At 40.8% G+C, this 27,871-nt stretch overlaps 1 protein-coding gene and 1 long non-coding RNA gene across 6 annotated transcripts in view; one reads left to right on the plus strand and one right to left on the minus strand.

Moving 5' to 3' along the window:
* The window catches only part of WWP2 (WW domain containing E3 ubiquitin protein ligase 2), a 120,317-nt gene that overhangs the window by 52,170 nt on the left and 40,276 nt on the right, over positions 1 to 27,871 (plus strand). For all 5 annotated transcript variants that reach the window (XM_072636462.1, XM_072636461.1, XM_072636460.1 and 2 more), the window contains 2 exons: positions 2,102 to 2,226; positions 15,629 to 15,842. In XM_072636462.1, coding sequence (XP_072492563.1) covers positions 2,102 to 2,226; positions 15,629 to 15,842 — 339 coding nt within the window. The remainder of the gene's footprint in view (positions 1 to 2,101; positions 2,227 to 15,628; positions 15,843 to 27,871) is intronic.
* Positions 2,375 to 26,686, minus strand: LOC140521438 (uncharacterized). The gene is made up of 3 exons (XR_011972931.1): positions 26,627 to 26,686; positions 25,989 to 26,160; positions 2,375 to 2,468 (listed from the first exon to the last, which is right to left on the minus strand). It is a non-coding gene; the product is annotated as an uncharacterized lncRNA (long non-coding RNA).

Consider the following 27,871-nt stretch of genomic DNA (forward strand, 5'->3'; position numbering starts at 1 on the left):
TTTTGCATTGGAGCCAGGTTCTAATCAAGATAGAGCTCCATCGTTAAGGTTTGATCAAAGTCTTTAGTGAAGGAAACTGAGCTAAACAGAACATTTTCCCCAACTCTCTAGTTATTCTCTTTCTTCTGGTTGTTTTATTTTAAATTTAATATTGGAGTAAAAAACTGGAAACCCCAGATTTAGGGGAAGGAAAGAATCTGGGGAGGGGTACAGGGGTGAGGCTGTGATCTATCCAAAATGGTCCCAGCTGCTTTTGGTTTTCTTGGGAGGAGAATAACGTAGGCCCTCCTCCATTATACTATGCAGCTAAGCTGCTGTCATTAGTGGTCAGATGCCTCTTAAACTCTTCTCTCTTGCCTTTGACCACACACCCTTTCGTGGAAGAGAGAAGAGTCTAGCAGTGAGAATGGTGATGGACCCCGCCCAGATGCCCTGGTAGGGACAAGGAGTCCAGGCAACTGGAAGTAATTAGAAACTTCTCCAAGCCCATGGGTGTGACAGGGCTGATGGGGCAGACTTTCTGTTCCCTCAGCAGCTCTTCTCTGCCCAAAGCCCTTTCAGTCTTTTTCTGAGGGCTGCACACAGGATGAATAATTGGAGTGGCTTTTGCCCTTTTAAGGGGATTCTTGGCTGGAACAAACCCAGTGGCAACTAACTTGGTCTCCCCCAGCCATCCCCTCCCCCCACTCTGCTGTAGATATTAAAGACAAAGCTTTCATTTTGGAATGCTGTCTGGGTTGCCTTGCTCTCAGTGTTTGCGCCTGACTGAAGGTGTGCTAAAAGGCTCAGTGATGTTAAACATTTCTTCCCATGAGAGTAGGGAGGGACTTGGAGCTTTTTATTTTGTTTGACTGAGGTGCTTTGGCAGCTTTGACATAGGGAGTTTAGGAAAGAAAATTGAGTTTTAAAAAGTCCACATTAAAGTCTTATTTCCACAGATCAGACTTCTTCCTTACCCATTTTCAACAGTCTTGTCTTTTGTAAGTATTCAGGACATTCTTCTACTCAGCCCTGGGCCAAGAAAGCCTATTTCTTCATGATATTCTCATTAAAGAAGATGGTTCATGTGAAGATGTTCATTTCCTTTTTTATATCTTCTACTTTGCTTAAAAAAAAAATCCAAGGTTTCACCAATAGTTGTCAGCTTTTGGTGGTCTTTTGTACTCCCAGTTGAGGGTTTTCTTCTCAGAGAAACTTGGGTGGATAACCTTATTTAACACAGTTTTATGTGCTGGGCTAAGAATGAGAACTCCATTATGGGCTCACCTTGTCAGAGTGGGGCAAGCAGGCCATCCTCAGAATCTGGAAAATGAGGTCGTGGTCACCAAAAGGTGTTCATAAAATATCTCAGTATTGAAAATAAATACCCTGAAGGAAGTCATTTCAAATGCTCTGTAAAATAGTTGAACCATGAGGTGAGATATTCTCAGTGTGTGCATGTGGGACCACTAGAAAGGGCACAACCTCATTATTTTCTATTCTATTTTACTGACAGATCCTTCTGTTTTCTTTAGGACAGTGGGCTAGTCTCCCTGTTTCTTAGAACAAAATGTTAAAGTTCTTTTAGTTAATATTTCTGTACTAAATGTAGAATTGGTTTTATAGCATTTACTTTTCATAGCCGTTTGGCTTCCTATCTGGTAGAAAGCACCTACAGGGTAATAATGTATCTATTGATAGATAAATGGATTAGCCAGACCCTAGCTTAGTGCTCCTTCTTTCACCACCAGCATGAGAGACCTAAGATCTTTATACAGCCTCTAGGTCAGCTAGGATTAACAACTGGCTTATCAAATGTAATGTTGTGTTCTGACTAGGATATCTGTGAGCTACTTTTGGTCAAGGGAATAATTCACTCTGGTTTTAGCAATTGAAGCAAAGGATTTGAAAAATTGATTGATAAAGAAACTCTTCTGTCTCCCCTTTTGTGAATTGTCTTAATAGTCTGCAGGGGTCACTGGAGGTCTTGACTCAAAAGGCCTGTGAAAATAAAAGCATATGGTTGTAATAAATGGAATAAGGAAAAGAAAACAATTTCTTCCAATGGGAAATGCCTCTTTCTCACAATGGCTCACATCTCTTTTATACTTTGATTCCCAAGGACACACAGACATCCTGTAGGACCAACCAGAGCCACAACAAATGTTGAACAGAGCCCCAATAGCAGAAATCGACACCGACAACCAGCCAAGAGTCAGAGCCACAGTGGATTGGCCAATGGGACAGGTGAGTTGTAGCATATGATAATTTACATTGACTTAGGAGGACAAACTTAATGCAAGGAATGTTATATGTCAGTTGTCTTAGGATGTACTTAGGTATCCAACTTTGATATGAAAAACAGATGAAACAGCATTATTGAATAATTCAGGTTTAAAAAGTGGTCTTGTGTTGAAGAAGAAGGATGAATCAATTCATTCTTCTCTTGTCTTGCCTTCTTTCCAATTCTTATTCTGTGCAGGCCTTACCTGTGATAAATAGCTTTCTTTGTTATTTCATTTCATTATTAAGACGTTAGTCAAAGGAGGTTTTCCTTTGTACAGAAACTTAAAGATTTAATTTTTCTAGTAATTTGTACCTTCTTGTATGGTTTCCTGGGGAATAACTTTTTTTAAAATATATAATTTATTTATTTTCAGTTCTTAGCATTCAGTTCCCCAAGAATTTGAATTCAAAAATTTCTCCCCATCTCTCCCTACCCCCCACCAAGACAGCATGCATCCCTTCCACCCCTGCCTCCAGTCTGTCTTCCATTCTGTTATCCACCCTTCTTCCATCCCCTTGACCCCCTATTTTCCTGTAGGGCAAAATTGATTTCTATACTCCATTACCTGTATAACTTAATTTCCAGTTGCATGTTAAAACAATTTTTAACATTGATTCTTAAAGCCTTGAGTTCCATATTCTCTCCCTCCCTCCCCACCCACCCTCATTGAGAAAACAATATAGGTCATACATGTGTAACAATGCAAAGCACTTCCATAATAGTTATGTTGAAAAAGACTATCCACATTTCCCTCTGTCCTATCCTGCCGTTCTTTTATTCCATTCTTTCCCTTGATCTGTCCTCCCACAAAAGTGTTTGCTTCTGATTATCCCTTTGCCCAATTTGCTGTTCTTTCTATTATCTTTCCGCTCCTGTCCCCTACCCCCTTGCCTTCCTGTGGGGTAAAATAGATTTCTATATCCAATTGAGTGTGTGTTATTCCCTCCTTAAGCCAAATCCCATGAGAATAAGGCTCAGTTACTCCTTTCATCTCCTCCCCTCTTCCCCTCCATTGTAAAAGCTCTTTCTTCCCTCTTTTATGTGAGATAATTTGCTACATCCTACCTTTTCCTTTCTCTTACTCCTAGTACATTCTATTCCACAGGAAATGTTATTTTTTTAGGTATTGTTCCTTCAAATTCAGCTCACCTTCTGCCCTCTATCTATGTGTGTGTGTATATAAATATATGTGTATATTTGTATACATACATACCTACATATACACACACATATATATACACACCTACACTCATGTACATATACATACCTACACACATATAAACATACATACATACCCATGCACACCTACATATATATGTGTGTGTGTGTGTGTGTGTGTGTGTGTGTGTGTGTGTGTGTGTGTATGTATATATGTATACCCTCTAAGCACCCTAATAGTGAAAAAGGTCTCATGAGTTTCAAATAACATCTTTCCATGTAGGAATGTAAACACTTCAACTTTAATGAGTTCCTTAAGGCTTCTTCTTTCCTGTTTACCTTTTCATGTTTCTCTTGATTCTTGTATTTGAAAGTCAGATTGTCTTTTCAGCAAGAATACTTAGAAGTCCTCTATTTCATTGAAATTTCATTTTTTCCCCTGAAGTATTATACTCAATTTTGCTAGGTAGGTGATTCTTGGTTTTAATCCTATCTCCTTTGATTTCTGGAATATCATATTCCAAGCCCTTTGATCCCTTAGCATAGAAGCTGCTAAATCCTGTGTTATCCTGATTGTATTTCCACAATACTTGAATTGTTTCTTTCTGCCTGCTTGTAATATTTTCTCCTTGACCTGGGAACTCTGGAATTTGGCTACAATATTATTATGAGTTTTCCTTTTGGAATCTCAGGAGGTGATTGGTCAATTCTTTCCATTTCTGTTTTACCCTCTGGTTCTAGAATATCAGGGCAGTTTTCCTTGATAATTTCTTGGAAGATGATGTCTAGGCTCTTTTTTTTTTTAAGATTTTACAAATAAATTTTATCGTAAATGATTATTGTCCTTGGCTGCCATATGACTACACTTGACAAAGATAATTCATAATAATGAATGAAGCAGTTTCCAGGCTCCTTTTGCCTACTGGTTGCAAACACTTGGTCTATCAAATTTCCCATGAAGCAGCATGGTCTAGGGATAAAGGGGCTTCAATGTCAGAAAGACCTGAAATCAAATCCAGCCTCAGATGCTAACTAGCTCTGATTCTGAGCAGATCTACTTGATTTCTTCCTGTGTCAGTTTCCTCTTCTGAAAATTGGGGATAATACTTCCCTTCAACCTCTCAGGGCTATTGTGAGGATTAGGCTCTTTTTTTCATCATGGTTTTCAGGTAGACCAATAATTTTTAAATTATTTCTCCTGGATCTATTTTCCAGGTCAGTTGTTTTTCCAATGAAATATTTCAACATTGTCTTCAGTTTTTTCATTCTTTTGGTTTTGTTTTGTAATTTCCTGGTTTCTCATAGTCATTAGCTTCCATCTGCTCCATTCTAATTTTTAAAGAACTATTTTCTTCAGTTACCTTGTGAAGCTCCCTTTCCATTTGGCTAATTCTGCTTTTTAAAGCATTCTTCTCCTCACTGGCTTTTTGGACCTCTTTTGCTATTTGGGTTAGTCTATTTTTAAAGGTGTTATTTTCTTCAGCATTTTTTTGGGTCTCCTTTAGTAAGCTGTTGACCCGCTTTTCATGATTTTCTTGCATCGCTCTCATTTCTCTTCCCAATTTTTCTTCTTCCTCTCTTACTCGAATTTCAAAATTCTTTTTGAGCTCTTCCATGGCCTGAGACCATTGCATTTTGGTTTGGAGGTTTTGGATGCAGAAGCCTTGACTTTTATGTCTTCCTCTGATGGTATGCTTTGTTTTCCTCATCTGAAAGGATGGAAGAAAATACCCTTTCACCCAGAAAGTAACCTTCTGTAGTCTTATTTTTTTTTTCCCTTTTTTGGGCATTTTCTCAACCAGTTACTTGACTTTTGAGTCCTTTGTCAAATGGAGGGTATATTCTAGGGACCTGTAAATTCTCAATTTCTCCAACATGGCACAATCAGGGGAGAGGATTTTACCCATCTCTTGGCCTGTGCTCTTGTCTGTGAGCAACCACAAGTACTTTTTTCTGTTCAGGATCTGCGAGGTTCCTTCTCCACCATCACCACCAGCTCCACCACACCAATGCTCTTCTTCACCCCAGGACTGCCACTCACAACTGAGACCAGATCAGCTTCTCGATTCTCCCAGGTTCTTTAGGCCATGGGCTCCAAAAGTGGACATTGGCCCAAAAGTGGATGCTGCTGCAGTGACTGCCGCTGTCCTGGGGCCAGGGCTTGGGCCAGACCCATACTCCCCTCTCACCCAGGTGAAAGAACTTTCTTACTGACTTTTGAAGCTGTCTTTGGTGTTTGTCAGTTGATAAATCAGGGAACTGCAGCTGCTACCCATGATTCCATGCTTTGAGTTCTGCTCCAGTCCTGTCTGTATTGTGCCAGCGGCCCACGCTGGGCTGCTCTCCGCTCCAATCCTGGTACTATAGACCTTTTCAGTTAGCCTTTCAGGCTGTCTTGGGCTCGAAATCTCTTTCACTTGGTCATTTTGTGGCTTCTGCTGCTCTAGAATTTGTTTACAGTCATTTTTTATAGGTATTTTATGGGCTGTGGAGGGAGAGCTAGAGCAGGTCCATCTTTCTACTCCGCCATCTTGGCTCTGCTGGGAATAACCTTTTAATAGTTATTCCAAATTTTCTTAAATTGAATGGAAATCACCAGTTTTAGAATGAGGATTAATTAATATTCAACTTAAGAAACATTTATTACTTAATAAGTGTACTATTTACAAGGTACATTTTTTAGGTTCTTGGACCACAAAAATATAAATAAAACCAACTTTCCCATTAAGAAACTTACATCTTATTTGCATGCCAGGCTCATGAGTTTGTCTTTGCTTAAAATGATGCATTGGAGAACATATCTGAGCTGTTGAAATGCAGATGAGGGGCAAGACCAGTTTGCATTGGATTTTTGATAACCCGTTTTCAGAGAACTGAATTTTTCCTATTTGCAAAAATCCTTATTAATACAAACAGAGAAAACTTGGATTCTACCTTTAGGCGTGACCATTTGCAAGTGTTAGGAGACCTAAGCAAATGCCAGTTCTTGTTTTCCTTATCCTTAGTTTTATTGACAGTAAAGCCTTTGGCAGATTTCTTCCTGCTGTTCTTTTGGAAAAGATGGATGGGAGAGACAGGCTAGAAGCTACATCATTAGGGCAGATTTAGAATGGGGTGCTTGGTGGGGTGCAGCCAGAGTAGATTTGTTCTTTTGAGGACCTCTGTAGTGGGAACACCATGGGTGTTAACCCTGTGCTGGACTTAATCCTGTGATGTTTAACATTTGATCATTGATCAAGGTTTTTGAACTTTGAGATGACCCAGAGTTGGGTGGAGAGCTAATGCTAGATGACAGGATCAAGATTTAAAAAGACCTTGCTAGGCCAGAATGCTGGGCTCTGTCTAATGTAAAGTCTTACCCTTCAGTTCTGAAAATCAGCCTTACAGGTACAAGGTGATGTACCAAGAAGCAGCTCATCTGGAGAAGATGTAGGTATTTTGATGCAAGATTCATAAGAAGGCCCAGTGTTTGGTCCTGGGGAGTTGATAGTCTCACTTCTCTTCTGTGGGCAGATCCCATCGGGAATGTTCAGTCCTGGGTGTCAATTTTTGAGGAGAATGTTACTAGTCTAGAGAATGTCCAGAGGAGAGTAGCCAGAATTATTTAGATTAGACTTCTGTTTGGCCCCGTGCCTTGCCAAACCCAAACCTAGGTTCCTCTCCCCATTCACCCTCTCTTCTTCTTGATAAAAACTACTAGGTGAGGTTACACATCTCTGCTGACTGGGTCCACTACAGATTTAGATTACTTAGTCTCACTTGGCTCCTGCTGCTGCACAATAATCTTCATAGACGTTCCAATTTGACTTTATTTTACAGTCCCCATAGTGGCTATTTCAGATTATATCTTTTGTCTTAGGCGTTTTGTCCCACTTCTCCCTTCTCCCTGTAACCAAGAGACCCTCACTTCCTCACAGAGAAAGTAGAAGTTGTCTGGTTTGGATGGTCCCTTCTTCCCTCAAAACCTCTCTGTGTCATCCCTCATTCTGTCTTCCTCTGCTGTTATTTCCAAGGAAGAGATGGCTCTTGTCTAGACCAAGTCCATTTGTCTTGGCTTCTCTAGAAGCCTCCTCCTCCCCGTCTTCCTTCTGTCTTTGTCTTCCTTCCTTCCTTCCTTCCTTCCTTCCTTCCTTCCTTCCTTCCTTCCTTCCTTCCTTCCTTCCTTCCTTCCTTCCTTCCTTCCTTCCTTCCTTCCTTCCTTCCTGTCTTTCCTCATTCCTGTGTTGCCAAAAATATCTTCCTAGAGCATAGGTCTGACTGTGTCACTCTTTTGGTAAAGTTTGTTGTGGTTTCCTATTGCTTCTCTGATAAAGTACAAATTTTTTAACTTGGCATTTAAAGTTCTTCACATTTAAAGCCTGGCTCCAGCTTACTTTTCCAAATTTATTTGGCATTATTAACCTCACCTCCTATGTTCCTGCCAAACTGGCCTAGATTTTGTGTTTGCTGTTCCTTGAAATTGGCATTCCATCTTCCCTCTCTGCTATGGTGGCTGTGGGCTTCTTATCTGGAATGTTCTCCTTTATCACCTCTGCCTCTTGTAGTCTAATCCTTAGATTCTTTTAAGGGAGACATCGTTTATGGGAAGCTAATGATTCCTTAGTTAACAAATCCATTGTTCTTTTCTCAATCCCTATTTTTTCTTGATCCTCTGCAGCCTTTGACACTGTCGATCACTCTCTCCTTTTTTGATACCCTTCTCTCTAGGTCTTTGGGACACCACTTTCTATTGGTTCTCTAACTACCTGTCTGACCTCTCCTTCTCTGTTTCCTATGCTGAATCCTCCTCCAAGTAATGCTGTCTTAACTGTAGGTAATTCTCAGGGCACTGTCCTGGCTTCTCTTATTTTCTGTTTCTATAGCACTTGGTGATCTCATTGGCTCCAGTGATTTAATTATCATCTCTGTGCGAATGATTCTCAAATCTACTTTTCTTGTTCCCAATCTCAATATTGACCTACAGTCTTGCACCTCCAGCTGCCTTTCAGACATTTTGAACTGAATGTCTAGAAGACATCTTAAATTCACTATGTCCAAAATGGAATTTATTATCTTTCTTCCTAAACTCTTCCCTGCTCCTGTCTTCCCTTTTACTGGAGAGGACAACCTGCGAGTCATCATGGATTCCTTATTCTCTTTTACACACATTCCCCTAACCCCCATGTCCAAGACCTGTTGATCTCACCTTTGTAACATCCCTTAAATATGTTTCCTTCTCTCTTCTGACATTGCCTCTACTGAAGTTTGAACCTTTATCCCCTGACCCCTGGATTTCTGCAATAGCCTGCTGGTAGGTCTGTCTGTCATAAAAAGTCTCTTCACTCCAGTCTATCCTCCATTCAGTCACTAAAGTGATTTTCCTAAAGCACAGATCTGATCATGTCAACTCCCTACTTAAATAAACTTCCGGGGCTTCCTGTTGCCTCCAGGATAACGTCCAAAATAAAAATACTGTTTGTTATTCAAAGCACTTTATAGCATAGCTTCCTCCTACCTTTCTAATCTTCCTATACCTTGATTGATTTTAAGTAGAGCTATCTTCCTCCTCAAATCATCATGCACTTACTTGTTTCTTGTTGTTTCTCCTATAAGATATAAACTCCTTGAAGGCAAGAATTGTTTTCATTTTTGTATCTGAAGTGTCTTTTACTTATTGGTCACTTTATTAAATGTTGAATGAATATAGGCATTGCATACAAGTGATGCATACGCTGTATGAAACTAGACTAAAAGTTATTGTCCTTGCCCCAAGAAATATTACAGTATGACAGCTGTGAGCCAAAATCTCTTTAACCACTGATAACTGCTTTTGAAAAGTTTCAAGGTGGTTGTCTTAATGCTTTGACTGTACCAATTGACTTTGTCCCCTAAAAACCATCAGCAAGATAGTGCCCTTCTGTTTTTCCCTCCCTCCCTTTCTCTTTCTTTCTGTTTTTCCTTGGTTCCTTTTATTTCTCCTTCTTTCTCACAATTCACCCAGTAGAAAGATAGGATTTTACTTTAAATCACTCTTTTTATGGTCTCCCTATTAACCTGTGTCTGTATTCACCCAATAGAAAAATATAATTCTCGTTTAACTCACTCTAGCTTTTTATGTTCTTCCTACTAACCCATGCCTGTATTTTTTTGTATCCAAAGAGTTAGTAGTTGCATTGTTGCTTCTGCTTCTTCTTTGGGTGCTTGGGGAAAGGTAGTTTCCTCATGGTAGCTTGGAACAGAAAGGATTTGGAGAGATGCAAATAGGGAGCACTCATCTGGGCCAATGTGTTGAAGATTGAGCTGGGAAGGAAGACTTCTAGGGTACAGTGGTGTTTCCATGCCTCCAGGAAATATTTGCTGCTGTGAAGATACCACATATAGAAGATATTCTTTAACGGAACCCTTTTCACCGAATTGTACACATGAAAAAACATTTTGAAAGAGAAAATGGAGCAGAATTTCAGGGGCTTGTCCTCTTGTTACAGCCAGCGAGTAAACTTTTTTTGAAAGGAAAGAGAATTAGATAGACAGCTTGTATGAACAGACAGCTATCTAAAGAAGGGAATTTTAAGTCTTTGAGGTCATCTGATAGGGAAAAATAGTAGAATGGTATACTGTTTCATTGATGACTTGAATTGCATGATTTTTGAGGTTATAAAAAGTGCTACCTGAACTTCACATGAGAGAAACCCTTGTTCTTCAGGGACTTGCATTACCCTGGTTCACACTGTATTAATTGTACTTCAGTCTAAAAAATGCAGATGGTGACTACTCTGTGTGTGTGCTTGAAAAGACCACTGTTTGTCCAACTGTTGAAGCACTGCACACACGTTAAGACCCAGGTTTACATAGAGAATTGGCAGGGTATCCAGGACCTGGAAGAAAGTTTCCAGTTCCCATTCCCCTTTGCTAACCACTAGAGTATGTCCTAGTACTGAATGAACATTCTGATTCATAAAACTATAAGATTTACTAACAACATGGAGGGAACGTTGTGAAATACCTGTGATCTTAGAAATTCTGAGCTTTCCAGTTGCCCCATTTGGTCTCAGTTAAGTATGATTATTAACATGTGTGGCTTATTGGCTTTGTGCATTTCCTTACTCTCTCCTCATGCTGTGCAGTAAAGGCCATCTTTTTAATCATCCTTTTTTTGTCTCCCTTTTCCCTATCTTACTCCCAAATATTTTTTTCCTGCTACAGTATTCCCTTTATTTAACAAGTGACTTATCAAGTACCTGTCAATCAGTCAACAGATATTTATTGAGCACCTTCTGTATGTAGGATACTTTCATAATAAATAAATATTAGTGCGATCCTTACTCGTAAGAAGTTTCCAGTCAAGTTGGAAAGACAAGGCACAAGTACATGAAAATTTAAATAAAAATACCAGATTTCAGTCATAGTACAAGACATGGCCTGGGGTAATAAACATTTGTCAGATGATTGATGGGGGCACTCAGTGTCCTAGATTCAGAAGCAGAAGAGATCTTTGCAGGCTGGTTTGGGTGTAAAGGGCTTCAAAAGACAGAGAGGATGGAGGAAGGCGTTCCAGATGAGAGAAACAGCTTGAGCAAAAACACAGATTTTACAAAACCTTTTGGGTAGGTGGTGAGTACAAGGTTCATCTTGGGGGACATGCTGGAAGCTGAGAGACAGTGAATGACACAGAAGTTAATGGTTCAGTCCTTGCCTTCAAGGACATTTTGATCTCTTTAAAGAGACTTGACTTATACATACATGTGCAGAAACGAGCATTGAAATCACTAAAAAGCAATACATGATGGTATAAAATAAAGTGCCAAGTTGACTATAACTGCAACATATGGTATGTAGCAAGCAAATCTCCAAGGTAAGTTTTCCTTTCTCTTTATTTCTTTTTAAAAAGAACATTGTTGAGTGTGCCTGTCCTTGAAAATTCTTGATTTAGCTTGACTGTTGTCTCCTCTCTGCTATAGCTGAGGAAACTGAGGTGGTGGTCTCCAGGTCTGCTCACTGCTAGTACTATGGCTGTTCTCTCTCATGTTTCTTAATACGTAGTTAATATTAGAGAAGGTGTAATCAGAAGGATCTTCAGAGGCTGAAATACCAGTTGTCTCAACTGAGCCCAAACCAGTCAGATAAAATTAGACTGGGATAAATGTTTTGTTTGGTTTGGTTTAGAGATTTGATCTTGTCATTAGAGGGAACTTTCCATATAGAAGCTCCCTCCACCAGTGTAGATCAGCAGTCTTAGAAGGGTTTCCAGGGCACAGAGGTTAAGGGCGTTTTACTGTAAACTCACAGCTAATATATATTTTAGAGGAACCTGAACCCAGGTTTTCTGACTCCCAGGCCAGCCCTCTGGTCCCCTCCCCCATGTCAGTTTCACAGATCCATTACAGGAGAATAGGACTGGGAGGCATGGCATGAGCAGTTCTTGTGCAGAACATCTCAGGATTTGGAGTAGGCTGTGAGCTTGCCGTGTTCCAGCAGTGTAATGTTGGGGGCTAGAAGTGTTAGTGCCTCCGACACACACTAGCCATGTGTGCTGGTGGACATCGAATGCCTGGTGCCCCATTGCTTAGCAGTTCTTTGAGACTCTAAACTGCATTGACAGAGACCCTGCCCTCACTGAGAGTTCCCTGTGCCAATGAAATAGGTCCTGTTTCCCTAGCTTCACAAAATGCTGGTATATTCATATACCACAGTGTTCTTTTTTCTTGTGTTATAATAATAATATGTCCTTCCCATTTTAATAGTGCTCTATAGTTACAAAGCATTTTCCACACATTATCTCACTGTTTCACTGGCAGTATAAATATTAGATCCACATTATAGATCAGAAATTGGCCAACTATGGCCTGTAGACCAAATTCAGCCTACTGTTTGTCAGAGCATGGCTTTTACATTTTGAAAATAATATTTAAATTTAAATATTCAAGTATTATTCATAATGTAAAAATACTGTTTAAATGTCATTTAAAATTTAAAAATACTGTTTAAAAATGCATAAACCATTGTTAGCATGTGGGCCATACAAAAACATTTGGAGAGCCGGATTTGACCCTTGGGCCTGTTTGCTGACTCTTATAGAAAAAGAAACAGTCTTAGAGACAAGGTACTTGGTCAAGGTTACATAATTAGGAAATAGAGAATATGGCTCTTGAACTCAGACCTGCAGAGGACAATTCCAGGGTTCCTTCTCATTGAGAGAACCAATGGAGTTGGTGGAAATGCAGGCCTGACTTGGCCCCATTCTGGTCAAACTGCATTGAGAAGGTTGTGTTGAGTTGGAGGCACCATCCTGTGAGGGGCTCTGTCAGACGAGAGCATATCCAGAGAAATGCCATGAGGTTGGTGGAGGGTCTAGAATCCATGTTAACTGAGCACCAATGGAAGAAACTGAGTGTGTTTAGTCTAGAGAGTGAAATGCTCCAGGGAGACATGATTGCTATCTTTAGATACTTGATGTGCTGTCATGGAATGGAGGCAGCCAGTTTGGTTTTGTGCTTCAGAAAGCAGAAATGGGACCCCTGGGTAGAAATTTTGAGGAATCAGGTTTCAATTCAATGTAAGAAAAGAAATTTCCAACATTGAGAGCTGTGCAGCAATAGAAGGGGCTTCTTCTCATCACCAGATGTATTCAAATAGAAGCTGAATGACCATTTTCCAGGAGTACTATAGAAGGGATTCCTATCCTTTTTGGGAGGCTAAAATACATGACCTCTAAGGTTTCCTTTTGACGGTGGAATTTGATGATTTTATGCAGTATACTGGCTAATAAGAGGGAATCTCAAAAGTCTTATACAATTAAAGCTTTAAAACTGTTCTAAGACTGGGGAAACCCTGGAGAGAGCTATAGGCTCTCAATACTTACAAGTAGGCTACTGATTTCCAAGGATTTAGAATATCAATGAAACACCTCGGCTTAACTTTAAAACTATACCAAGCTTAGTCAGTTTTATCTTTACCAATTTAATCTTTGATTCAAATAACATTTCAGGACTTTGGGTTCCCATTATGAACATCAATTGTTATTGTATTGGTGATGCACCAAATAGATAAGAGGTTTTTCTTTGTTACCATGCCAAATAAACCAGTACTATTCTGACTTCCTTTTTTTTTTTTTTTTTTAATCTAAAGTTAGAGGATGGGAGATAGGATGGCCAACCGAAAAGTGCAACAGCCACTTGGGAACTGGGACTTTACAGTCCTGCCAGTGATGTGGCTAATGATCATTGTGTTCTTCGATATAAATCTGAACTTTGGAGCCTGAATTTTCTCATCTATTCAGTGAGAAATAATTTTTGCCTGCTCCCTTGAGTACGCTCTCCTTAAAGGATGGATAACACAAAATTGCATAGCAGAGAGAATTATGTTTTTTTTAAGAAGTTGTTGCCAGAGACATGCTACATTAGTCTAATATAACAGAGCAGCTACAGGTAGGGGTGAAGAGATCACTGACCAGACTTGCTGATGACACTTACAGGATTCCTTCTCCTATGCTTTCTTCTCAGCCCCACTGGTTGACTGGGCCCCATTCTGGTCAAATCATGTTGAGAATGTTGTCTTAAGTTTTGAGTAGGTAATTTTGATTAAATGAAATTGAAAATCATTTGCATAAAAATTAATGCAACCAGAATAAGAAGTGAAGCAGTTAACTGTGGGGAAATTTTTAAAAAGTGGTATCAAATATCTGTGATAAGGCTCTGATACCTAACATATATACATAATTTATAGAAATCTATAATCAAAAGCCATCAACAAATACTTCTCAAAAGAATTGCAGATTATTAACAACTATATGAAAAAATGCTCTGAATCAATAAGAGAAATGCAAATCAAAGCAACTGTGAGGTTTCAGGTCATTTATAGCAAATTGGCAAAGATGGTAGAGGATGGGTGCACTAGGACATTGCTGGTGAAGCTTCTGGAAAGCAATTTGGAATAGTGGGAAGAAAGTGATTAGAATAGCTGTAACTTTTGACTGAGCAATTCCACTCCTGGGCATCTACTTCAAGGTGGTCAGTGCCAAGATGTGTGTACACCAGAACATTGGTAGCTGCACTTTTTGTAGTGACTCCTGGAAACAAAGCATATACCCATGGATTGGAGAATGGCTTGTGTGGTTCATGAATGTAATGAAGTATTATTGTCCTGTGAGAAGTAAAGATAGTGATTATAGAGATACTACAGAAAGCTTTATGTGAACTGATATAAAGTGAAATAAATAGAGTCAGGAACATTATGGGCAGCGACTACCACCATCACCAACACAATTGAAACTGACCAAGCTTGACCCTGAAGAAGAGAGAGCTGACATATGTACATGTGATGTGTGTATCTTATATACATGTATTCATAATGAGACAGTAGATGCAAAGCAAAGGTTTGCTAAGTACTTGGCAAACATTATTTCATTTGATCCTCACAACCACCATGGGAGGTGGGTGCTGTTATTATCCTCATTTCACAGTTGGGCAAGCTGAGACAAACAGAGGTTAAGGGACGTGCCCAGAGTCACATCGCTAGTGAGTGTCTGAGCTCAGATTTGAACTCAGTGTTCCTGATTCCGAGTCTAGGTATCTTCATGAGAAGATATCTGGGTACCTTCTTCTGCTTCTGAATATGTGAAATAGTACATATAATGCCAAGCTTTTTGGATATGTTGGAATCCTATGTTTCAGGAATTTTTTCTTCCTCTTTTTTTTATCCTTTATTGTAAAAGTTGGGCTCTTAGGAGGGGCAAGGAAAAGGAATGCAGCGGGAAATGTAGATGATTAAAAAAAAGTTATCAATAAAATTTAAGAGAAGTATAAAGCAGATATTTGGGCCTACGGATTTGCAGTGGCCTTGCTGCCTTTTACTAGGAGCAGCCGCTCGTTAAACTGATCACATCTGTTCTTTCTTGTCACCCTTTCACTGGATTAAAACAGAAGCATTTCCCCATAGCAGTCTGCTAAACACATCCTTATAAGAACCTAAAAAAAAGCATCACAGAAGGTAGGTGGTGTCTTCAATTTGTTTTGGAACCTCTGCCCGATTCTTTTAGTCCCTGGGCATGTGTTTGTGTCAATTTTAGAAGCTGTGTTAAATTGATAAATGTATCACTGTTGCTGCTTTCAACAATATGAGAATGTTCCAGGTTCTTGTGCTAGCAAAACTAAAGTAAGTTTAAGGCAAAATTTAGTGAGTGTGGATAAAAAAGCAGCTGATTGATTCATTGAGTTGCTGTACTTTCAGTGAATGGAGAGTCTGCGGCAGCCACTGACTCTGAAGAGCGGCCCATAGTTGGTGTGACATCCCCCCCTGTTGCAGTGACAAGTGTGACCCCGAACCCTGGGGCCACCTCTCTCCCAGCCACAGCAGAACCTAGGGAAGGACAGGAGCCAGCCTCCAGTGTGGGTGCCCAGCAGCCCCTTGTCGCAGCACAAACTTCAGAGACACTGCCTCCCGGGTAAGTTGTGTCCTCTCTGGGCTCTGCCCTGCTCTTCCAGAAAACTCTGGCTCCTTCACTAATTCAGGCACCAACATTGCCAAGTGGTCAGCATTCCCTGGGGGAAGGGAGAGCTTCAGGTAGTCCCCAGCCTGGTGGGAAAGGTGGCCTTGGAGTCTTTGTCACCTAGAGTAAGTGAAATGAAGGCCACCTTTTTTTACATCTTGAAGGAAAAACTTAACTTGAGAATACGGATTTTATAGGGAATAAGAACTTCATGTGGGGCCTATGCTTAGATCTTACCCTAAAAGAAAACTGGGAAACAGAATTTTTTTCCCCTTAAAATTTAATGTTTTATTTTTTCTCATTTACATGTAAAAACAGTTTTTAATATATTTTTTTTAACTTTTGAGTTCCAAATTCTCCTCTTCCTCCCTCCCTTATCTTCTCATTGAGAAGGCAAGCAATTTGATATAGGTTATACATGTCTGGTCATGCAAAACGTATTTCTGTATTAGTAGTCATGTTGTGAAAGAAAACATAGGGCAAACAAACAAGAAAAATAAAGTTTAAAAAAGTATGCTTTGATTTGCGTTTGGACTCCATCAGTTCTTTCTTTGGAGATATGGATAGCATTTTTCATAAGTCCCTCAGAATTTCCTTGGGTCAGCTGAGAACAGCTAAGTCATTCACAGTTGATCATCATATATGTGTACAGTGTTCTCCTGGTTCTGATCATTTCACTTTGCATCAGTTCATGTAAGTCTGGGAAACAGCTTCTTTCAGGATCATGTCAGATTGTTAGCAGCAGGAAGCTAGTCCGCATTGCTGGGTGTTCCAAGTCAAGGTAAGGGGGACAACCATGTCCTGGCATGGTCTGTCTCTCCCTGCCACAACTGTTGTTGGGCTGACAGTTTTATTTTTTTAGTTCCAGATAACTTTCAGAAGTTGTAGACTTGAGAGGAAGTGAGAGAACTAGCTGTGGTGAGTCACAGGGAGTTTCAAGATTGGCTGTGTAGTCAGGCTTCCATGGAGTCATTACATCCTGGGCTTGATTACACAGACCCCCTCAAGGGAGGGGGTGGTGTTTGAGCTTGATCAGAGGCCTGGTCTAGGTCTGCTTGCCAGCTGTAGGCACTGCTGCTAGTTGGCCTTTCAGTGATGGTTCTGTTGAGCCACTGAACATTATCAGACCTCTGACCAGTGAATCAAGGGCCATCCATGTGGTTGGTGATATTGTCTGATGGGCTTCTCTGAGGTGTGACCAAAAGGACGTTTTGCTTTCTAATCCATTAGAGGAAAGGGGAGAGGACCTAGTGATTCTGTTGTTTGAAATATCTCAAGGATGTACTCGAAGTGAAAAAATCTGTACCGAATATTCTAAACCAAATGTTATCTATAACAAAATAGTCAGAGCTCCTTTATTTGTTGTGGAAAAAAAAATTCGGGGATGGCCTATGTGTTAGCATTAGGGAGTGACTGAACATACTGTAGGATGCCAGTGCAGTGAAATACTATTCACTTTATCCTTAAAAAATGAAAAATGTGAGGAGTCATCATAGGTCCTCACTTTTATATATTGTTTTTAATATTTGCAAGGCATTTTTCTCAACGTAACCCTGTGATGACCCAAGTGAAGTGCAGGTTTTATTATCTCCATTTATAAATGAGGAAGTAAGGCATAGAGTTGTAGGAAGTAACTTCTTAAGATCGTGTAAGCTAGTAAGTGTCAGAGTTGGGACTTGAATCTAGCTCTTTATGGTCTCAAATCCAGTGCCTCTAAATCATGCCTGCTTATAATTATGTAGGAAAGAGTAGAGGTCAGAAAAACCTGGGGTGAGTGCCACCTCTGACACTAGTTGGCATGTCTGGGACCCTAGAGCACACACACGTACACACACACAGACACACACACAGACACATACAGAGGATAATGCAGAGTGAGGCAACAACAACCATAGAGCTCTTTTGGATAATTTTATCTTTTCATAATGATGTTACGTAAGTGGTACAATGGATAGAGTGCCATGCTTGGAGTCAGGAAGGCTCATCTTCCTGAGTTCAAATCCTGCCTCAGACACTTACTGGCTGTGTGACCCTGGGCAAGCCACTTAATCCTGTTGGCCTCTGTTTTCTTATCTGTAAAATGAGCTGAAGAAGGAAATGACAAACCACACCGGTATCTTTGCCTTTCTTGGCCAGTGGAGTCACAGAGGGAGACATGGCTGAAGGTGATTGAACAACAAACAGCAAAATTTTAAAACTTGCCAGGAAAACAGTCAGATCATGTAACTTTTCTCTCGGTGCGCTCTCTGCTGCGGTGTCTCCAGACGAGCCCTTTTAAACTGGCTTCAAAAACATGGAGTTTCAACACCATGCACGTTGAATATCACAGCCCCCTTTTTAAAAAATACCTAGATCCTAGGAGGTGTGAGCTGGTGGCATTTAATAACAGGCACAGAAAAGTTTTGTGGCTTGTGTCTGCTTGTGTCCTGTTACTCCTGCTGGGCTGCTAACTCTTGTGGGGAGAAATACCTGAGAAACCTTGTTTAATCTTTAATTTCACATCTGTGTTATAATCTGGAAGCAAGAAGGCAAATCATTTAGAGGCAAGAAGGCTGTTTTAGGGAGAAAATAGCTGCCTCTGTATTCCCTGTGAGCTGTTTGTTTTCCTTTTACTAAATCTGCTGCCTGGAAGGTTGGGGCTTCACTCGTGTGTCTGTCACAGGTAATTAGGGTTAACAGCTCAGTGTGTCTTTATGTAGAGTTTGTATGAGGGTTACTGTTCTCAGGGATTGGGCGCTTCCTGTTTCCAGTCAGCTCTGAAAAAAGCTCTCTTTATTCCTGCCCAGGCTATGGCTGTGTGCCTTCTCCCTCCCTCCCTCCCTCCTTCCTCCTGCTGCCGGCCCAGCTTCTTGTCTGGGGCCCGGGTGCGTGACTGGGGAGCGTCTTCTCCCAAGGGCATTTAGAACTGGGCAAAACCTGCCCACATCTTTGCAGCCAACCTCCCAGGTCAAGGGGACCTTTGACCCTGACCATGGTGTTGTAGGTGTCCCTTCCAGGATGGCTTTCCAGCTCTTCATCTTGACTCTAGTTTGAGGGTTTGAGCAACTGGCTGGCCGTTTCCAGCCCTGTGGGTTGTTTCTGTGTCACTTGTTGCTTGGTGATGTTTCTGTCCATATCATCAGAGAAGATGGAATGGAGGAGAGCAGAATCGAAGCTTTCTGTTTAGGGAAAGAGAGGGAGAAAGACAAGATGCCAAGGATGCTCATTCAGTGACCTTCCAGTTGGACGCCCATAGCCTCCCTGCCTGGTTGTTTCTGGGCCATACAGGTTACTAGTTTGGCTCTCTGTATTAGGACGTTCCTTGTACATGTCAGGTTCTTTTCTACCTCTGCATCTTTGCTCAAGGGCCTTCCTTGTGCAGGGAGGCAGTGCCCACCTGTGAAAATCCTATCTGTCCTTCAAGACCTAGGCTTCCATGAAGTCTCCACAGCTTTCCCTCCCTCTCCCTTCCCCAGCCAGACAAAAGCAATCTCTCTTCTTTACGCTCTACTTTGTGCCTGTCTCAGGCTCTTCTCAGCTTCTATTACACCTTGTATTACACGACATACTTGTTTTGTATTGTATCACTTCTGACAGATTGTGAGCTCCATAAGGGCAGGGAGCCAGCCTTGCTGATCTTTGTATCTTCCAATGCCTAATGAGCGTGTTTTCCTAGCTTGCTAGATTCTCCACATGGAGTAACTGAGTGGATGAATAAGTGAATGACAGTATCCTGGTTTTGAGCTGTCATTCAATGCAGTTCGTCAAAACACAGTTTGCCGTCTTTGTCTTTAATGAAAACCGGACACTCATCCCACTCTAGTTTGCTTCTCAACCCTTTGTGACACAGTCACTTGACTGATTGATGTTCCATTCATCTTTTAATTGCCTAATCCATGGCCTTTTCCTGATCTTGTTCTCTTGGACTTCTTTGCAGCTTTTGACTCCCTGTTTTTTATGGTCTGTCCTCTCTTGGCTTTTATGACATTGTACTCTCCTGGTTCTCTTTCTAACTGCCTGACTGTTTCTTATTACTCTTCTTCCCTGGCTCATCACTCATCTCCCATCTAGTAAGCCTGGCTTACTCCCAAGGCTCTGTTCTGGGCCTTACAGTCTCTTTTCCTGGCATTATTATCAGCTTTCAGAAATTCACATATCATTTCTCTGTAACTTACTCTTATTTTTAAAAAATTTTATTTATTTGTTTTTAGTTCTCAACATTCACTTCTATAAGATTTTGAGTTCTAAATTTTCTCCCCCTTCCTGCAGTCTCTCCTCCCCAAGACAGCATGCACTCAATCTGATATAGGTTATACATGTACAGTCATATTAAACATTTCCACATTAGTCATGTGAAAAATTATAATAATTTACTCTTAGATACATATATTGAGTCCTAAACTCTCTTCTGAACTGTAGTTCAGCAGCTGCTTTCTAAATATCTCCACTGATATCCCAGTGGCATCTCAAACTGACTATGTCCAAGTCTGAACTCATCACATTTTCTTGCCTCCATACTTCCTATTGAAGCCTGCCTCCATCCTTACTTTCTTTTATTGATGGCATCACTGTCCTTCTGGTCACCCAGGTTTCAACTTCTCAGTCAACCTTGACTCTTCATTCTTCCTCACACCCTTTCCATTCAGGCAGTTGCAAGTCCTCTATGCAGCATTTCTTGCATTCATCTTGTACAACCACTACCCTCATCTCTGGTTTGGACTGTTGGGACGACTGGCTAATTTATCTCTGCTTCTAGTCTCTCCCTTGTCTGAGCCATCTTCTGCACAGATTCCAAATTAGTAGTCACAAGATATAGGTCTGACCATGTCATTCCCCTGCTCAGAAATTTTTAGTGTCTCCCTGCTTCCTCTAGGATAAATGAAAAACTCCTCAACCTAACAGACGAGCCTCCACAGCCTGACTTCTGCCTTCCATTGCCAACACTTGGGATGATTCCCCATTGCCCATTGTACTCCCTGTGTTAGCCATGGTTGGCAGCTGCCTCTTATCCATGACATGTAGTCTCCCATTTCTCCACTTCTGGACAGACCATTCTTTACTTCTGGAATAGGAATCGTGGGTGGAAGTTTCAAAGAGGCAAAGAAAAATTTCTAATAATTAGTGCTATTCAAAAGTGCTGCCTTGGGAGGGAGTGGGTTCTCTTGCATTAGAAGCCATTGAGGCAGGGGCTGTGCTTATGCTTATGAGATCTCTTACTACCCTAAAATAACACCATTCCAGCTTATCAGTGTTCTTCCAAAAATTTAGTGTCTATGCTGTTGTTTCAAATGTAGCCTCACCATAGTAAAGCACTACAGGGCCATCACCTCCTTTTTCCTGAATGTTGAAACTCTTAAAAGCACACTAAGATCGCATGCTGTATAACACTACTGTCTTATTGAGCCAGTAGGTGGTTAACATCCCATGAAGCTTTCCAGGTGTTCTATTACCTTAAAATTCTTCCCCCATCTATTGATGAAGTGGATAGATACCTACAAAAATATAAAATACTCAAACTAACAAAAGTGAGACAGTGAGTGTTTATCATCTGCTTACTGTGTGCCAAGTAGGGCACTAACCACTGGGGATGTGGAGAAAAGCAGGACAAGAAGTGGATCAATGAGTCTTAGAGAAGATGAGTGAGCTGTAAGCAAACTCCCAAGGGAAACGTTCTGTAGGTGCAGATGAACTTGTCATTGAGTTTTGTCGTACATTTGAAGAATAAATAATCTCTGCTCTACCAGCAGTTACTCTACTAAACTCTCTTTATGAGACAAACATGGTCTGACTCTCAGGCTGGGAATGGGGCACTGTACTTGGAGTTCAGATCCTGCCCTAGACACTCACCTGGTACGTTCGTTTTCTCACCCTCAGGATAGGGGCTTTCGACCCTGACTCTGCCCTCCTAGCTGTGATCTCTTCTTCCATTGGCTTTTGTGATGCTAACACAGGTGTTCTCCTGCTGTTACCTCACTGCTTCTTGGTTATCTTCTCTGATTCCTAGTTCTGCCCTAAGACTGCTCCTTTTTCTTCTCTCCCCTGGTGGTCTCATCCATTTCTCTGGCTTCAGTGATCCAGTTCCATGTTTAATAACAACTGTCATTTCTTTGGTGCTTTACAGTTTGCAGAAAGCATTCCACACATTATCTCATTTAATAATGTCTGGAAATATGATAATCATTCTCACATTCATCCTGTGAGGCGATTACTATGGGTGTTATTAGCTTCCTTTTACAGATAAGGAAACTGAGGCCCAGAGAGGCTAGGTAGCTTACTTGTAATCATTCACACAGCTAGCAGGTGTCCAAAGTGGGCTTGAAATGGGGACTTTCTTGCCTTCTGCTCTGCTCCCTTTCCACTCAGTCACCTGTCCTTCACTTTTCTTTTTGCCAGCTTGAGTGCCCCAGTAATGCTTCAGACTCACCATGTCCACACCTGAACCTATTCCTTTTCTCCCTCTGACTCCCCTCTCTTCCTGACTTCCCAGTTTCTGTAGATGACACCTCCATCATTCCAGTCACTCAGGCCAGAAGCCCAGGAGTCCTTGTTGACTTGGCTTCCGACCATAACCAGTTAATTTTGCTTCGTCAAGCACTGATTTCTCTTCCCTCCCTCTGTTTTTTCACTCAGACTATCTATCACCACATTAGTTCAGACCTTTATCATCTCTGACCAAGACAATTATGGTAGATTCCTAACAGATCTTCCCACCCTCAATTTTCTCTGTTTTCTAATCAGTCCTTTGCATGGCTCCCAAATAATCTTCCTTATATACAGATCTGATTACATTAGTCTCTTTTAAGCAAAAAATTTGCTTGGGTCCCCATTTCATATAAGATAAAATACAAGCTCTCCTTGGGAGTATTCACACCTTCAGAGTTATTCTAATTTATCTTTTCAGTATTAATTCATACTATTTCCCAACAAATGCTCTACAATCCAGCTAATGTGGATAAACTGGGATTCTCTAATCTCATCCTCCCTCTTCCACCTCTGTACCAGCCATTCCTATATCTCACTGCTTAGAGAAGACTCCATTTACCTCTATGCTTTTTGAAATCTCTCTTTTTTAAAAAAAATAAATTTTTTTGAAATCTTGCAACCTGCTAGGTTGTAAGCTTCTAGAAGGTTGAGACTGGGTTTCCAATTTCCTTCATCTCCTAGCGGAGTGCTGTGTATGTAGAAGGTATTTAATAAATGTTTACTTAATTGAATTGAATCCTGCACAGTGTGTGAGGTTCTTTATTGCCCATTTCAGATTCTTACTTTGTTAATAAGTGTTAAGAGAACATTTTCCTCAACCAGTATGTGTCTGAGTGCAGTTAAACAGTTTCCCAAAGCCCCCTGCTTGTCTTTATCCCAGCATGTTCTCCTGAACTCTCCCTGTCTCCCCTTCTGAACTTGTTGATGTGGAAATTTTGAAGCATTCATTTTGTCTTTAAAAATATACAGCAGATATTGTAAACGCAGAGGAGTCTCACAAATTAGTATTGGGACTGGAGGACCCTGCGGGTAGAGTGGATCTCAGTAGATCTAAATATGACAATGGCCATTCCTTTGGGGTTTTTTCTTCCCTTTAAAACATCTAGTCTTTTTTGTTTAGCTTGCTTTAATTTGATTAGATTGAAGGAAATTGGGTGGAAGAACAGTTTTTTTTAAAAAGACCTTAAAACATCAGTTAAAAGGGGTATACTGTGCCCTCTTGTCTCGGCCAGCCAATAATGGTACAGCAAGGTTGCTTCTGTCAACGCATCCTGCATCTGGTTTCTATCAATGGGTCTCTTGCTTTGGGGACAGAGTCCTCATTAACACTGCATGCACAGGTATGGCTTAGGTAAACTGTGGGAGTGTGCACGCTCCCCCACAGTGCACTCCATTGCTTCACACAGAGGCCTATTATGTAGTCCTGGCAAACAGCATGTCGCTGTGGTTTCTTACATAAGGGAGGGCGTTTTGTTTGGACTGCTGGGTTACCTCCCCACAGTCCTTTCCCCACAGTCACTGGCTGCACGAGCTATTTCCTGCCTCAGAACAGAATTAATTGGGGCAAGGTGGCTTCAAAGACCTTCAGATTTGTGGTGACCACCATGTCGAACTCCACAGGTAACTTCTCAAGGCAGCCCCAGAGACCCCCAGGGCTGACATGTTCTCGTGTGAGACTTGATTTGTAGAGACGTCTTAGTAGCAATCAAGGTTTGGATCTTCGTGCTAAAGTAGAAACCAGCTTCTGCCTTTTCATTGCATCCCAAACTGAATTTTACCAGTATCTACATTCATTCCTGCAGAGTTTTAAGGCACTTTTTGAAGAGGTAATGTGCTGGTGATGCTGAACATGCTTCCTGGATTTACAGAGCCCTTGCTGGGGTTAGTGTTGATGTTTACCTGCATTCTGTCCATAACTCTAATTCATTCATAATCATTCCTTTTTTTTCATTTTCCCTTTATTGTATCTGTAAAATATGTGAATTGATTGTGCTTGTATATGCTACAGAAACCTTCTTGCCACTATATGAAGGGTTTTGTTTTTTTTTTTTTTTAACACTTCCACTATAAACTTTGGAAACTTGTCCAAGGCAAAAGAAAGGGACTAGTTAAAGAAGGGGAAAAAATCAGTCTGTAATTGAGGGGCCTGAAGGACTGCTACCGGGCCGTCCTGTGTGTGAAAGAAAGAGGGTGTTGTTTATGTTTTTGAGAGGGAGCTCAGTGTTCTTACAGAGTAGCTCAGAATACTGAGAAAGGTCCTTGGGGAATGACTGAGCTGAATATTCTTCACTCCCAGTTTACAAAGAACCAACAGAAGCACCGAGAAATGTGGGCAGGAGATGTCTTCCATGAGGTGTAGACTGGCACTCGTAAAACATCCTGAACACATCTTTTCAGAGCAGGTCAGTTCTGTTGCTGTCTTACAATCTGCTCCTTATTACTTGTGTGACTCAGGGCAAGTCCCTTTGTTTCCTCTGTGAAATGAGAGTCTTGGACTAGATGAACTCTCCAAGGTTCCTGGTACGTTCTTGGTGTGTGAGTCTGTGATTCGGACCTCAACCCAAGAAGAGCCGTCTTCTCTCGTCATTCCAGTTTGATATATGTGATGCCAAAGTAAAGACATAACCATCGGTTTGTAATACGGAAAAGCAGTTCTGATCGAGATTTCTCTGTATCTCTTCAGCTTTCAAAAATTTCATTGTTTAAGCATTTAAAAAAATCTTGAGCTTCAAATTCTCTCCTCCCTCTAGCCCTTCCCTCTACCCATTGAGAAGGCAAGCAGTATGATATCAATTATACATGTGAAATTATGGTAAAATGTAGTTCTGTATTAGCCATGTTGTAAAAAAAAAAAAAAGGCAAGAAAAATTAAGTGAAAAAAATTATACTTAAATTTGTTCTCAAGAGTTCATCAGTTTTCTCTCTGGAGGTGGATAGCATTTTTCATCATGAGTCCTTCAGAACTGTCTTGGATCATTCTGTTAATCAGCATATCTAAAGTCTTTCACAGTTGATCATCCTTACATTATTGCTGGTACTATGTACTGTGATCTGTTTCTGCTCATTTCACTCTGCACTAAATCATATAGATCTTCCTGGGTTTTTCTGAAACCATCTCCTTCATTATTTCTTAATAGTACAATAGTATTCCATCACAATTACATTCCACAACTTGTTCATCCATTCCCTAATTGAGGGACATCTTCTCAATTTCCATTTCTTTGCCACCACAAAAAGAGCTACTATAAATATTTTTGTATATGTGAGTCCTTTTATTTTTTCTTTGATCTCTTCAGGATACAGGCCTAGTAGTGGTATTTTGGGGTCATGTACAGTTTTATATCCCTTTGGGTATGGTTCCAAATTGTTCTCCAGAATGATTGGACCAATTGACAACTCTACCAACAGTGCTTTAATATGCCTGTTTTCTTACATCCCCTCCAGCATTTGTCATTTTCCTTTTGTATGATGTTAGCTAATCTAATAGTGTGAATTGGTACCTCAGAGTAATTTTAATTTACATTTCTCTAATCAAGAATGATTTAGTATCTTTAATTTGGAAACCCATCATTCAATCCACTTCATCATCTCACCTCTCTTTCTGCTCATAGCCACCACCCTGGTATAGACCCTTCCTACCTCATTCCTGGACTGTTGTAGTAGCCTTCTGGTTGATCTGTCTGTCTTAGATTTCTCCCAAAGTGGTCCTCTTGCAGTCCAAATCTGGCCATGTTGCTCCACCACTCACTCATTACATTTCAGGGACTCCCTTCCCCTGGTTTGGAAAACTCATTCACGATCTGGTTGGTACCTAGGGAGTCACAGAACACATTAGAGAGAGTGCTAGACCTGACCCCAGATCCTCTGTAACTCTGGGTAAGACATTCAACCTCTGTCTACTTCAGTTTCCTCATCTGTCAAATGGGGATAATTATGGCACCTGCCTCCCAGGGTTATTGGGAGGATCAGATGAGGTAATCTATGCAAAGCACTTTGCAGACCTCACAGCGCTACCTAAGTGCTGCCTGGTATTATCATTATTATTCCCATATATTCTGAGATCTGGTGACATTGGCCTCCTTGCTGTTCCTCACACATTGGGGGGCTAACATTCCCTGCCTGGCATGCTCTCCATTTCCATCTCCTGGCTTCTTTTGAGATTTAGCTCCAATCCCACTTGGTCTCCTCCTCCCCACACCCAATATAATCAGTGCCTTCCCTCTGAGGTTATCCCCCATTTATACTCTCTTTGTATATTTATATGTTATTTCCCCCACCATACTGTGAGTTCCTTCAGGACAGAGACCATGTTTTTGTCTTTCTTTGTTTCTCTAGAGACTAGCACAGTGCCCTGGCACATGGTGAGCCCTTAAAATGCTTGTTGACTACTGACTGAGTCATAACGTTCACCTGTGACAGTAACAAAGGAATTTGAACAGGAAGTATACTGGCTGGGCCCTGGGTTGAGCACATGATCTAATGACAGGTAACTGAGCATTAGGCTGCTTTGGAAACTTTACCTTTCAAGAGTCAGGTGTTTGGGAGTTTTCTGGGTTTGGAGTCAGCAACTCTGAGCTTCAGTCCTAGCTCTGCTGCTTACTATTGGAATGACTTGGGGTGTGGTACTTAGTTTCCTCCTTTGGAAAATGGTTGGTCTATATGACCTCTGGAGTCCTTTCCAATTCTTGGTCTGTGAGCCTGTGATTCGTAGACATGGTAAATGGTAGCACCAACCCAAGGAAGAGTCTACTAGAAGGAACCCCAATCCTTGGCTTTGGGCAGAAAACTAGAATTTATCATAAAATAGACCTTTGAGGATAATCTTGTCCAGGGAATCTTTACTTTTTTGGTGGATCCTTTGGTAGTGCGGTAAAGCCAATGGTTATCCTTTTCAGGATCCTGTTTTTAAGGGCATAAAGTAAAATACAGTGGATTACAATGAAAACTATTTATAAGGCAATGCCATTATAAAAAAGTATTCTTAAAAGAAGTTCTTAGACCTTAGGTTAAGAGCCCTGATTTAGATAAACCCTTTTATTTTGCAGTTGAGGAAACTCAGGGCCCAGAAAAGTCAGGTGTCTGAGATCTCACAGGTAGTAAGTGACAGAGGCTGGATTTGAATCCAGGCCCTTAGACTCTTGTTCTAGCACTCTTTCCACTGTACCACACTACCTCAGAGAACCTCCAGAAGGTGGAGTTGTGACTTCTTATTCACAAAGTGTTTCTGTAGTATTTACAAATAGTACTGGTATATTAGTTTTCATACAACAAAGTGATTTTTTTTTACAATTAATCTAATAATCCTTAGACACAGATGTATACATACATATATACATCTAACTGATGGAAAGTTAAAATTCTCTTGAGACAAAAAATGACGTTAGAAACCCGTAACCATGATTAATTGAAAGTGCCACTACTTTTAGGTAGTCTAAAGTATGAGTAGTCAGTTCATGGTTTCATTGAATGTCCTACAAGGCCAAGGAGCAGTGTGTTGGGTAGGAACCTGAAAACAAGCCTGG

This window comes from Notamacropus eugenii, chromosome 1 (assembly GCF_028372415.1).
Source record: "Notamacropus eugenii isolate mMacEug1 chromosome 1, mMacEug1.pri_v2, whole genome shotgun sequence".
Taxonomy (NCBI): domain Eukaryota; kingdom Metazoa; phylum Chordata; class Mammalia; order Diprotodontia; family Macropodidae; genus Notamacropus; species Notamacropus eugenii.